This window comes from Periophthalmus magnuspinnatus, chromosome 11 (assembly GCF_009829125.3).
Source record: "Periophthalmus magnuspinnatus isolate fPerMag1 chromosome 11, fPerMag1.2.pri, whole genome shotgun sequence".
Taxonomy (NCBI): domain Eukaryota; kingdom Metazoa; phylum Chordata; class Actinopteri; order Gobiiformes; family Gobiidae; genus Periophthalmus; species Periophthalmus magnuspinnatus.
The window spans coordinates 19215184-19228246 of record NC_047136.2 but is presented as its reverse complement, the minus strand read 5'-3'; the positions used below and the strand labels follow the sequence as shown (position 1 = coordinate 19228246).

At 41.2% G+C, this 13063-nt stretch overlaps 1 protein-coding gene across 1 annotated transcript in view; it reads right to left on the bottom strand.

Annotated features, from left to right (window-relative positions):
* The window catches only part of kcnh8 (potassium voltage-gated channel, subfamily H (eag-related), member 8), a 153415-nt gene that overhangs the window by 19476 nt on the left and 120876 nt on the right, over positions 1–13063 (bottom strand). Inside the window, exons 11-13 of the mRNA XM_055225495.1 lie at positions 7462–7676; positions 5863–5901; positions 1579–1590 (exon numbers count right to left, since the gene is read on the bottom strand). Coding sequence (XP_055081470.1) covers positions 1579–1590; positions 5863–5901; positions 7462–7676 — 266 coding nt within the window. The remainder of the gene's footprint in view (positions 1–1578; positions 1591–5862; positions 5902–7461; positions 7677–13063) is intronic.

The following is a 13063-nucleotide window of genomic DNA, read 5'->3' as shown; positions in this document are numbered from 1 at the left end:
TTGTATGCTTTGATTGGATAAATATAGAGCTCGGATTACAACTTTTCACTTAGCTTTTCACTTTTTTTTTTTGTCCGTGAGAGGGAGGCAGAGAGGGGCCGAGAGGGGTAGAGTTCAGGAGCCTCACAGCCTGTGGATACAGACTGTTGGCCAGACGGGCCAGAACATCCAGACTGGCTAACAGTCTGGATGTTCTGGAAAAAAAACCACATCCAACTCTCAATAACACTGAACTGGTTGCATTGTTGCATTTTGTCATCATTCTCGGGTCCCTGTCTGTATGTCCCTGTTTTTGTGCACCTCACTGACTCCATCCTGCTGCTACAAGACTGTCTCATGTTGTACTGAAGCCACACAGTCAATGTTTACACTGGGGTTTAAGAGGTATTTATTATTTATGGGTTCGCACTTTATGGGATGCTCCAAACGTAATTTCGTTGTTCTTTTGTGACAATGACTACAAATAAATTGATTGATTGATTGAAGATCCTCAATATTAAAATTAGCTTTCTTTAAACTAAAATAGTTTGGGCTAATGCATCTCTTCTTTTACGTGTCCATCCAGAGCTCTATAGGAGAATAAATAATTGAAGCCATTCCATATGACTATATAGGCTTTTGAATATATACTTTTTTAGCAAAATACAATTTAACTCCACACTGAAATGGAAAATTTGGTGAGTAACCAATCTATCATGTTCATTAACTCTCCACAGTAATGCTTCCATGCTTTTTGGGAACAATAAAGTGGATTCCTTTCATTTCCTGGAGACTGATCCTAACCTTAACCATAATCACTACTGGCCAAACCTTAAACTCAACCTTAGATTTAACCTAGATATAAACTATGTTGTTGATCTGATAATAAAGGATTTACATCATGGACCTGATTTGTTTCCTCATAAGGCTGGTAGGTCCCCATGATATGATAAATATTTGCACACACTTGCACGGGTTTATTCCAGGTTTATCTCCAGTCCTATTTTTGTTGTTGGCAGCTGAAGAAAAAAAAACAGAGGACTGAGAAACCACGTGGATTTCTGTAGAATCAACAAGCAAAGCACCAAACTCTGATTTATCTCTGGTAAAAAAAAGTTATATATAGTAATATATTTAGTTCTGAATGATATGAGAATTTTGGAGAGATGATGTCTATCGCATTTTAGAGACATGTGATACAAATTAATGGTTGGACCGTCCCAAGTTTGGATGGAGGTTAGTCATGCTCGGTCGTCCGATTCCTGATCCTTCTGCATTTGAATAGACTGTCAGGGGGCCGGGCTGGTCACACAATGAGTGTAAAGCTGGACTTTGATGTGTCCTGGTGGTGAGTGATGGCTGGGCTCAACATTCTCCTGATGTAAACGTAGAACTCAAACAATCAATATCACTTTATTTCGAAAAGCTCAAACAAGAGTCTCAGTGCAGCTCAACATAGGGTGATCAGATCCATTGTCACGGCAGTTTGAGGTGAACCTTCAGGACAAAAGTGCCCTTCCTCTGTGTCCTCTCTACTGTCTCCATGGGGAGCCAGGTGAACTCTGGAGACACAACAGAAAAGCCTCTTCTAAGCCTCACTCTCACTCCGCTCTGTTGTTTGTGTCAGTGATGAGACGGGACATTCCCTCCAAGTGTTTCCTCTGGAACGTCTTCTGCCATATTTGGTGTAGAAAGTCTGTTGCATTGATGTAAAAAGTGTAGCATTTAGCCTGTTCCGGTCCTTCTTCTGTTACCTCCCTATTTTCCCTGCAGCTGACTCTCATTCTGTTAATCAGCCCATTGGACTCTATATATACGGCTTCTGTTCAGTCAGTCCTTGCTGGATTGTTGGTCAACCAAGAGCAACACTCAATCTCTGTTTCTGTAATAATCTGTTGTTTGCATTTGTAATTCTGAACTTGCATTGAGTGTTTGAGTTACCTGTTCCTGAGTTTATTCTCCTAGTCTGTTTCCATTATTGAATCCCCAAAGTGGAAGAGATTTTCGTTGATATTAAATAAGACATTATTCCTCAGTTGTTTGTTGCCTGAAATACCATATTCTGAGTTACCTGTTTAAAGGACGCTTTCTGTTAGATTTACTAAGACGTTTGACTGTTCTCTTTGTTGTGCCTTTGTGTACAGTTCATCTGTGTGATACAAACCGCTCAAATCACACAATCGAACTGAACTTGGTCAAAATAACAAAATGTTCAGTAAAAAAAAAAAAAACTGCTCAGTGTGGCAGCCACTCGGCCACAAGAGCAGCCGGCTATGTCCGTGGCAACCATGGAATTCTGAGCTAAAACAGCAGAGATGGTCCCACATGACTCTATATCCATATAGTGTAATTTTGAAATAACATACAGTGTACACCTCCATTCAGCATATCTCTCACCGCTGAACTCTGACCTCAGTGTAATGAAGGAGACATATTGACTCCTCCTGTAGTCACTGTGACCCATACAGCTCCTGTCAACCCTCTGTCCTCACTGGGATTTGCAAGGAAGGTTTCATATTAGGTTTATGTAAATGTTAGGTTAAATGTTTGACCAGAATTAAACTGTAACCCGAACAAACCAAAACCAAAATAAAGAGGGGATATTACGTAAAATCTAGTATATATCATGTCTTAGTGAGTTCTCTCTGGGAACTCGCCCATTAACCCAAAACATGCACAATAGGTCAAATCCTCCTGCTAAGGTAGTCTTGACCAAGACAAGATCAGCAATAAGACCTCAGTTTGCCTGACAGTTTGCCCTAGTGGCATTGAAGGATGGGTCAAATGCAGAGGACACATTTCCCTTTTGGGGGACAATAAAGTGCACCTTGACCATAAAGCAGGGCACTGTTTAACAAATATCCCTGAAATCATAGGCTTTTGTTTTGTTAAAATGAACCTGATCTATAAAAACTGACTGACTGAAAGCACAGTCCACAGTCACATGGCCTCTTGTCCCTCTAAGATGGTGAATCCTCTTTTTTGGGGTCCACTCATGAGTCATGTGTCCTCTGCTACTATACTTTACTATGTCTGAGAACATGAAACAGAAAACTCTTAATTATTTGTCTCAGAGGCGATCAACTCAGGCTTTGTTGAACCTTCTTTGTAAGATATAGAACAAAATCCGGACTAACATGTGTATCCCAATAATTGAGCTCAGTATTCGTTTATAATGAGGGCCCAAGTGGACCTGAGCGCAGAGGCCTCTCTCACCTATCGATCGCAATGAGGAGCCCTAATGACCCCTGCATTGATCTGCCTGGGACCCCTGGATGGACTTGATTGTGTTTGTGATGGAAGAGCCCGGCCACATGTGGAGAGTCCGAGTGCTCTGATTGGTCAGGACGTATAATGACTTTAAGAACAGGAAACAGTCAATTTCCTGTTCACCTCAATATGAATATAACTGTGTCAATGTTATGAGAGAGAGAAGGGCGGTGATGGATCGGGTTAGGGCTGTGAGCTGACCAGAGCTGAGGAAGGGAGAGGAGTTAGAAAACGTGTACTCAAGAATGTGTCCTTAACCGTATAGACAAGGCGCCTCACACACTTAATCGTCCATCTCATCTCAATAAAATTAAAGGTTTTCTTTTATTTCTGAAAATCATTACTTCAATAATTCTCTGTTACTGTCAATAATTATGACATTTTAGATATAATTTGTAATTCGATCTGGTCACCACCATCTGTTCTACCTTGTGATGTCATTAAACAGTATTTTTCACGTTAACAGCTCCTTTTTACCTTTTGTTCAGTGAGATTAGTGAGTCCAGGGCTGAAATTATCCAAATGATTCCAGTGAAGGTAAATGGAGTTTAAAAACACTTCCTCTCTTAACACATGACATCACAAGGTAGAACAGAGTGTTTTTGGTTTGAGAGAAGAACTAAATATGCAGGGTTTGTGTGTTGGACATGTGTGAATGAAACAAAACACAACGATGTGATTGTTTGTGATGAGGAAACAACATTATAACATAGATCAGAAAATAGCATAACATAGGCCCTTTGGAACTGTAAGTAGCCTGGGCTCTTACATTAAAAAAAAAAAAAAAAAAAAAGAACACAACTGAACCTGGGTGCCAATGCTTTAACTCACATATGTCAAACTCAAGGCCCGGGGGCCAAATGTGGCCCTCCACATCATTTCATGTGGCCCTCGACAGGGTAAATTAAAAGGTATGATGGTCTTAAAATGCTATTTTATCAGGAGATAAGCAGTTACACAACCACATTTTTACATCTAGGCAAATGCATATGCAATATTTGTAACTTGAACAAGTAGTAAATACAGAAACAGTTCATTAACAAGTTTAAAAAAGTAGTTGGATTTATTTTACATCCGGAATTTGAAGGCAGCAATTTTGCTAATGTGGCCCCCGGTGAAAATATGTTTGACACCCCTGCTTTAACTCATACAAGAATCAGAATCTCCAGAATTTACTCAGTGAGCTGCACAGGCTGCAATAGCACTGAATAAAGATTGGCTGCAGGTGGAGGGGTTTAGGTTGGATTGACACTGACAACCCAAATGAGGCTCATTCTGTTTTCTGATTGAATGATCATCTCAAGAACCAAAACATAAAATTATTACATAAGCAACTTTGCCCTTTTTTGCCTCTAAAACTGAACTTTTAAGACCAAGTGTATAGCCTCATTTCCAGTGGCATGGTTCGCATGGGGCCATCTTGGCTCGGAAGAGTTGGGGGAAATGGGGAGTGTTTTCATTACAAACAGCACAGGCTGATTTTGGGTGTGACACAGGTCTAGCGAGACACCCAAAGACATGCAGTGTGCAGGACAACTATAGAAAGGCCCGTGCTACATTAGCATCAACACAGATCAGTGATCTGGTCCTCTCTTGTGCTTTTAGCTGGTTCTGAGTGGGGATGCAGTCACCCTGTGTTGTCTCTGGTTTGGGGGGAGAGTGCAATAGACCTGGACTTGACAAGCAGGATACAGATACAGAGCGTGACTCTGATGGTACATGTGATGAGGAGTGTGACAGGGATGGCCTAGGAGTGGATGTCACATCTCCCTTGTGAAGCTTTGTGTTTTTGGCACCTGACCTTGACGTGCAAGTCAACAGTGACACTGCTGCAGGTCTGTGGCCGTAGATGCTGTCCATCGTCTTGAACCACCTTCAGTCCTCTTGCCCAGTACCTCTGGAATTATTATTGTATTAATCTTCTTGTACATGAGGCACAATTTCTTTCTCTTCAACCTGCACTGCTCCACGCTGTGGCTGTACTCAGTGGGCGCCATCTGCTGTGAAACTGACTGGAAGGCCCTGTCATTTCGAATAGCTCCATCAAGGTTTTACTGCAGCTAAACTTCGCCAAGGAGAGCAAAGAAGGTGTCCACTTTGTGATTGGTCCAGGGCTGAACTAAACAAGCAGGAGCCTTTTTATCTATGCTTGTTTATCCAAGAAATGTCCATCCTTTCAAGGTTCACACTAGTCATGTTTTGCCAAGCATGCGTCACTACTGGCTTGCTGCTGGTCCTCCAATGACTGTGTGGTGGTGTGATTAGCACCCCCACCCAGTTCCAGGTCCCGAGGGTTCCAAACCCCTTCAGGCGGTAGTATCTCCAGTGGTCCACTTTGGACCGCTTTCGCTTAAAAGGCGTACTGGCCCTATGGAAATGAGGCTTATACGACATGTTAGACTACAAATTTAGATTTTTAGAAATAAGATTTTACTAAAACAATGAGCTATAGTCTTTTCTAGTTTTAATGTTGATGAATGTTATAATTCTACGTCCTGGTTGGACACAAGCAGCAGATATGACATAGAGGTATGTTACCTAGCAACCATAATTATCACAATATACCCTACTGCCCCTCCCACAGCCCTTTTTTTATGAGACAGGAGTCCATACCTGAGAGTCCAGAGCAGTGGTGGACAGCCGTGCTTTGACCTGAAAGAAAGAGACACCATTAGATCACATGGACACACTGAGCCTGTCCTCACATCACACTGGGCACACTGGCACAGAGACCTGAGGGTGCTAAACAACCAAATTCAAGTATTTGCCCCAAAACCTGTCAGACCAAGAATAGGTGTGAATGGAGCATTTGATTTTCATTCTGTGTTACTCCGTTATTTGCTCTCCGACGCACGAATAAACACATTGAACCTCCGGTAGGAGTTTAAGATCAGCAGCAATGACAAACTACAGTCTCTCCACCCGAACTAGCACACGTTTTATTGCTTTGGCCCGCTATGTTAAAGTGAAAATAAAAGATACCAGAGCTTCAATGTGTTTATTTGTGCTGCATAGAGCAAATGAACATGTCAAAAAAAACTAATGACTGGTGCCAATTAGTTGGGCCCAGTGCATAAAATGTATACATTAACGGACATAGCTAACCTGCTAGCCTCTCTGTAACAGCTGCTGTCAGGCTCATCATGTTGATCTGCAAATGTTCGTATTAACCGGCACTACATGAACTTGGTGTTTTCATTTGGCTATTTTTTCTGTAAATCAAGATATGAACATTAATAACAGACCAATCAGGCACCTTTTTGGATTGGGATTTGATTAAAGTTATGAACAGGGTTAGAAAGTCAGATGCGTTCTTCTGGACCCCTCTATCTTGAACCAGCTGGAAAATCAAATGCTCTACATGTCGATAGAGAATTTTTCGGTTGTCTAAATTACAAAATGCACCTGAACATCTCTTAGCACACCATTCAGATAAGATTAGTATTTTCTGCATAAACGGCACAGAACTGCGATGAAGAGCATAGTCGGAGTTGTGCGTGCCTGTTAATGTCGTGACTTGCACGTTTGTCAGATGTGTCCTATGAGCGGTGTATCTGAGTGAACGGGCCTCAGTCTGTGTGTGTGTGTGTGTGTGTGCATGCATGTGTGTTTGTGGACTATTCAAGCACAAACTAGTCCTGATCACAGGACTCTCTCTGGTGTCCATCCAATTATCTGTACTCCACCAGCACGTGTTCAGCACTGATGCATCTGATTGCTGGAGATGGGTGGGTCAATACCAAAACATAGATAGGGCACAGTATAGTTAAGTATTCATGTACAAATAGCAATACTGTACATTTCTGAGTGACTGTTGGTTCATTGGAATATATATGTCATTGTTTCGCTGCTGATTAGAATTTACATATCATTGTTTCGCTGCTGCTTTTTTTCTTGGGTACAGAGGTGGCCAGTGAGCTACTCAAAGATTCAAGAGCGAACCATGAGTTTAACCAGCATTTTTTCATACATGCAGTCTTGTGAGTGCAGTTTGGGTCAAATCACAGAGTTATATAATAGTTTTAAGAGCTTTTGCCATTCCCCCTTTTTGTCGACTAATCAACAGGACATGCCTTTTAGTCAACCAAGAATTTCTTTAGTTTTCTACAACGCTAAACAACACAATGCCCTCCAACCCCCTCACCCTCTCTCAACTGTGTCTCCTGGTCCTCCTCACCTCCGTTTCCTACCCATCCCCTCCCCTTGTCTCACCAGTGTCTCCTGGCCCTCCCGCAGGTTGTAGGTGAGATCTTGCTGGATGTCCTGCACAAAGCTGTGGGAGTACTCGGGGTACAGGTCGAGAACTTCGTAGAGCCCCTTCAGGTTGATGCACTGGAGGTCACAGTAGGTCAGGGCTTTCACGTCTGCATTGGTTTTTATCACGCGGTCGTCCAATGAGAGGTTTGCACCAATCAGGTCGCCCTTACCTGTGCATAAACAGAGTGCATCCAGTCAAGGTTCATAGGTTATATATGCTGATTAACTGTGTTTAACTACTTAAATGAACCATATGTCAAATTTGGATTTTAAATTCCATACACTTGGCCTAAATGTGTCCCCAGATATGAGGTAAACATGTTCAAATCAAACATAGCTTTTACTGATAACAATTGTAATGCTGATTTATTCATAGTTACAAAAACACTGGACATGAATAACAAGCTGTTTATGTTATTATTTTGTGTTTTGGTTCTCAAAGCGATAATGCAGTCAGACAGCAGAGTCACATGAGTCTCTCATTTAAGTTGACAGTTTCAGTGCTGAAATCTTGTTGGCTTACCTAAAAGTTAACCTAGAGCGCTGTCTCTGATCTGAATGGTCTCTACCTAAAGTCCAGCACCTGCAGACAATCATTAATCAGTGCTAGTGCAGCCTCTGCAGCTCAGTGAGTGAATTCTGGGGGTTCTGAGTGTTCACAAGAGGCATGGCCTGAAAAACTTGCATGTGTAGGTAAAGGCACTGGCAACACAGGTTCATTTGTGATTGTAATACTTAAAAGTAAGAGCCCAGGCTACATACAGTTATTTTAATATAGATTCAGACTGAATGTCCTTCCCGTGCTATACCCCCATTCTAGACTATACTTCCCTGCAGCGTACAGACCAAGTCCAAACACTAGGACTAAAACTACCTGAAAAATGTATGACCCATGACATCCAAAATCTTGGCAAAATCTATCACTGAACAGCTAACAGAACACTCCAACTCTACCTTTTTCACCCAATGCAATTCAGTTTTTGCAGAAACATTTCCTCCGAAACTTCCTGCTGCTAAATGACAGAAAGCATTAAAGCTCACCTGGACGGAGGAGCACATGGGCTCTGTGTTTTCAGACTTACTTGGGCACAGTAAACCACTCTGTCCACTGGAGTACTGAAATGTCTATAATCCTATCCCTCATACAAGGAGCAGTGTGGGAGAATAATGCAAAGTTGTCTTTGACGCAATGCACATGTATTAACTGACCAGCCAGTCCCTTCTACATTGTCTTAGAATCTAGAAGGGAATTGGACCATAGACCATTACAAACCTTCATCCAACCACAGCCGATAACTTGTATCACGCGTCTCTCAAATGTGGAAGACATATCCTCTCAAAAATTCTCCTATCATTCAGAACAAAACTTTTTTTTTAAATTTTTATCTGAGATGAAAAAGTGGTGGGAATCAAGGGTCGATTCTGGGACCTGTAAATTGTTCAGCACTCTAAAAGTGTATGTACTTTACAAAAAAACAAAAGGTCAAATGCAACAATTCCTCTTTCAGACACATGAGGGACCGCTTGACAGCCAAGGCCACTTTCACATATTTCTGTGAGATGTGATTTCAGTGAGATGATAGTTTCACACATGACCTCGTGTCTATTCTGCTGCTCAGGCCAATCACTCCACACTGTAGTCTCTCAGATCTTTATAGTCAGGCATTAAAGTACATAATTAACAAGACTATTGTGTCCTCTGATCACAAACTGCACAATCACAAACGATTCTTTGTACAATCTGCTGTTTCATTTCAAATCATCAGACAGTGGGATCAGTCAGAAGCTCTCTGATAATCAACTATAACAGCATAATTGTAGTGTACTTGCAGAATGCACTTTAAAACTGTCATTTCTGAATGGTTTCAAAATAACACCTCTTGAAACAATAATAGGTCCATCAAGTCAAACTCGCTTTAATGATTTCAAGTCATTAAAACTAATAAAGATTTTTAGGCGTGAAACTCTTTTAAACACATAAATTAGGATTTAGGAACTTTAAGTCCATCGATCCATCCATATACATCATTTTATGGATGCTCTGAGTGGAAAGTGAAAAAGGGTACATCATTTGGGCTGTATTTTGTTATTTTTTCAGTTCAAAATGTTTTTGTTTTTTTTCTCCATCTTTTTTGTACCGTCATTAGGGAAACATTACTGAAGTACTGAATTATGCCAGCTCTCACACTGATTGGTTTAGCTCAATTGACAATTGACTTTTAACTTGGTAGTCTCAGGTTCCAGATTATTTCAACCTGCAAGCTCAACCAAATATTTTGAACTCAGAAAATACAGCCCAAATGATGCACTTTTTTGTGATTTCCACTCAGTGCTTCTGTATAATTTTTAATATAACAAAGGTTGTATTTTCTTGTCATTCTTTCTTTCTCTTATTTTCTTTGTGTTAATTTGTTTCTTCATTTAAGTGCATCTCTCCGTTCTCTCCCCCATGTCTCACTTCTCATAGTCCTGCTGTATCATATGATCCTTCAGAGCCTTAAATAGCTTTTTTAACGTAAACAGCCAAATTTAGTGTCTGGCTCTAAACAGCAGCAGATCCCTGGAGGTCTCTCACGGGCATCTGTAACAAATGAAATCCTGTTTTTCTCCAGGGCCCTGTACTCCTGTGCTCACATCCATCATCCCAGACATCCCAGTCTATCAGGGAGGGAAGGGCATCAGAGTCAGATAGAACAGAACAGGTCTATCTTGTATCTGTTGTTGATTTTGTCCTTCCAAGCAAGATGGATGCCCAGTACACGCTTGAAGCTTAAAAATCTGTGACCAAAGTACTGCTAGTTTAGATGGTATTAAAATATGTATAGAAATGAGATCTAGTGCAAAGGAGATAATAATAAAAACATGTAAGAAATACTGCAACCAAGGACTATGCACACTCTAACATTCAAGTCTGACTGTAACACAATCCCACACAAAGACTGACTGAAAGAAAAAAATGTAGAAAGCGGCACTATGCCAAATTTACATTTTGGAGGTTTTTACCATATTATTCCTAAAGACATTTTAGATGTCATCCACGCATGTTTGAGCAATCTTGTGATCTCTCCTACTATTCAGCAGTTTGTCCAACTAAACCCAAAAGTCTACATCACCCATGCTCCCACACGACAATTCTCCATCAATGTACAAAAGCATGATACAAAACTGTACACAGCAACTTGACAAACCTGATGTGCAGTAGTTTCATTAGTGAGATGTAGCTGATTGTGTTGTGATAGTGAAGGGGGAGGGACAGGGCGGGTCGCAAAGGGAGGGAGGATTCAGAGTATCAAAAAACGGATGTGAAACTTATAAAACATTTTGAAAACAATAAAGGTAGCTTGGTGGTCTAAACATGTTGTGTTAGCAGTTGCGTAATAAATAGTTTTGATTTAGGCCACATACTGCATTTGACCTATATTAACTATCATAGTTTCACATCTAACAGAATGATTCATGAATATTCTGTCAAAAATGCAGGTCTTGTCTAATAAAATAAAGCTGTTATATATTTTTATTTGACAAGATTTGGCCTCGAATCTCCTGCTATAACCCTCCTCTGCCCCAGCTCCCCTGCAGCAGCAGAACCATCAGCCTCTGACCCTCTTCATCTCTTCCTCTTCTCCACTGCCTGTCTAAGTTAAGGTCATATGGTCCTTAAAGAAGGAATATTTTACTTCTATGGGGTATTAACTGCTAACACATTTAGATCACCATGTTATCTTTTATCATTTTGAAAATACTATATTCGCCGCAAACAACATATTAAAGTAAGTTATAAGTTTTGCTTTCATTTTTGACACTCTGGGTGCACCCTCCCTTTGCCCCTACATGTTAAGTCACTCTCCTTTTAGAGCGTTATCACAACACAATCAGCGTCTATCCCAGTAATGAAATGACTGCACATTGTACCAGGTTTGTCAAGTTGCAGTGTACAGTTTTGTACAATGTTTTTGTTTATTTATGGAGAATAGTCATGTGGGACATTGGTGACGTAGGCTTTTTGGGCAGAGCAAGGAGGGTTTGAATAGTGCATGTTTTTGATGAGGGAAAAATGTTATAACATGGAAGAAAGCTAAAAAAAAAAGATTTTGCATAATACTCCCTCTTTAACATCACATCCCTGACATTTCTACCTGCTCTGACCTAAAAGAAAAAAACTTTAGCCAATCAATAAAACCAGTGGTCAAGCCTCACCCATTTCCTCATTTGCCTGTTTAGGTCCACCGATCCTTCTTTCTTGTAATATCCACTTGATACAGTGGCATTACAGAAAATCAATGCACCGCCCACACCTTGCACACCCACATTTCAAATAGAGCTGCTAAACTGGAGAACTAAAGGGGAGAGTGAGGGGCAGTGTCTGGAGGTACAAGGAGCAGTGTGATTAGTCTAACAGGTATCCACACTTAAAACTCTGCCCCTGCAACTAGATGTTTATAATCAGAAACACCTGGCTGTAATCAGGGCAGTCCAGTGTGATGTCATGTAGTACTTGAAATTGCAGTGGGCACTGACCAGAGAGCTGCAAATGTACGTTGTTTGCAGGAAAGTTGCCAAATTTTCTATGAACAGTAGATGATGCTATTCAAATACAATATACACAGTAAAGTCGCACACAAGTAGATTTGGTGTTTAGTTCCACTTTAAATAAGTAGAAAGATGTGGTAACGTAAAGACGTTTTGGATACTTCACTCCAATCTGTTTAGAAGTACAAGTCCTTGACCAAGCTAAACATAACTGATTACTCCCCTCCTCTAACCATGAGCGGCGATGCACCTGTTCTCCTGTATATATGTGCGCTATATAGAGCCGTATTGAGGCATGGTGGTCCCTCATCATTAGCCCCCCTTTCCGACCCTGACCTCTGCCCCTCACACCCAGGAGCGGTGCATTGCGGGTGTGAGGAGGAGAGAGAAACCAGAATGTTCTGTTTTCACCACCAGCCCAAAGTCAAAGTGACCTTCCACAACACAATAACAGCCCTTTCTCTTCCCCTGCGCCTGTCTGGCCCCCGCCGCCGCTCCTATCTGCTGTCCATACTAACGCTACAGGGTGCCCTACCTGTCCAGGGTCAAGGATACAGTGCACATACAACATGAATGTCTGTGTAATCCCTCCACAAACTTTTGTACAGTTGACGGAATTTTCTTTTCTTTTGCGATACTACCATAGAATAGACATACACAACCTCTGACTTTTACAGAGACGGTGTTTAGCCTTACAGGGACAGTCACAACTGAACCTGTGCTGCCAGCGCCTTCACCTGCAGATAGAGGACACATACAAGCTTTTCTCATTCTCAGTGTATGGACAGGCGTCATGTGAAAACTCAGAACCTCCAGAATTCACTCACTGAGCTGCAGAGGCTGCACTAGCACTGATTCATGATCACACAGGCCTTGCAGCATAAAGCACAAGGTTCTTTGGACACAGTTATGCTTATGTCCTGGGTCAGCTGTATGTGCCTATACTTAGACAAACGTTATAGAGTCGCAATTCTAAATAATTAAAGCTACAGTATGAAACCTTTAACCAAAACTAGACTAGAATAAA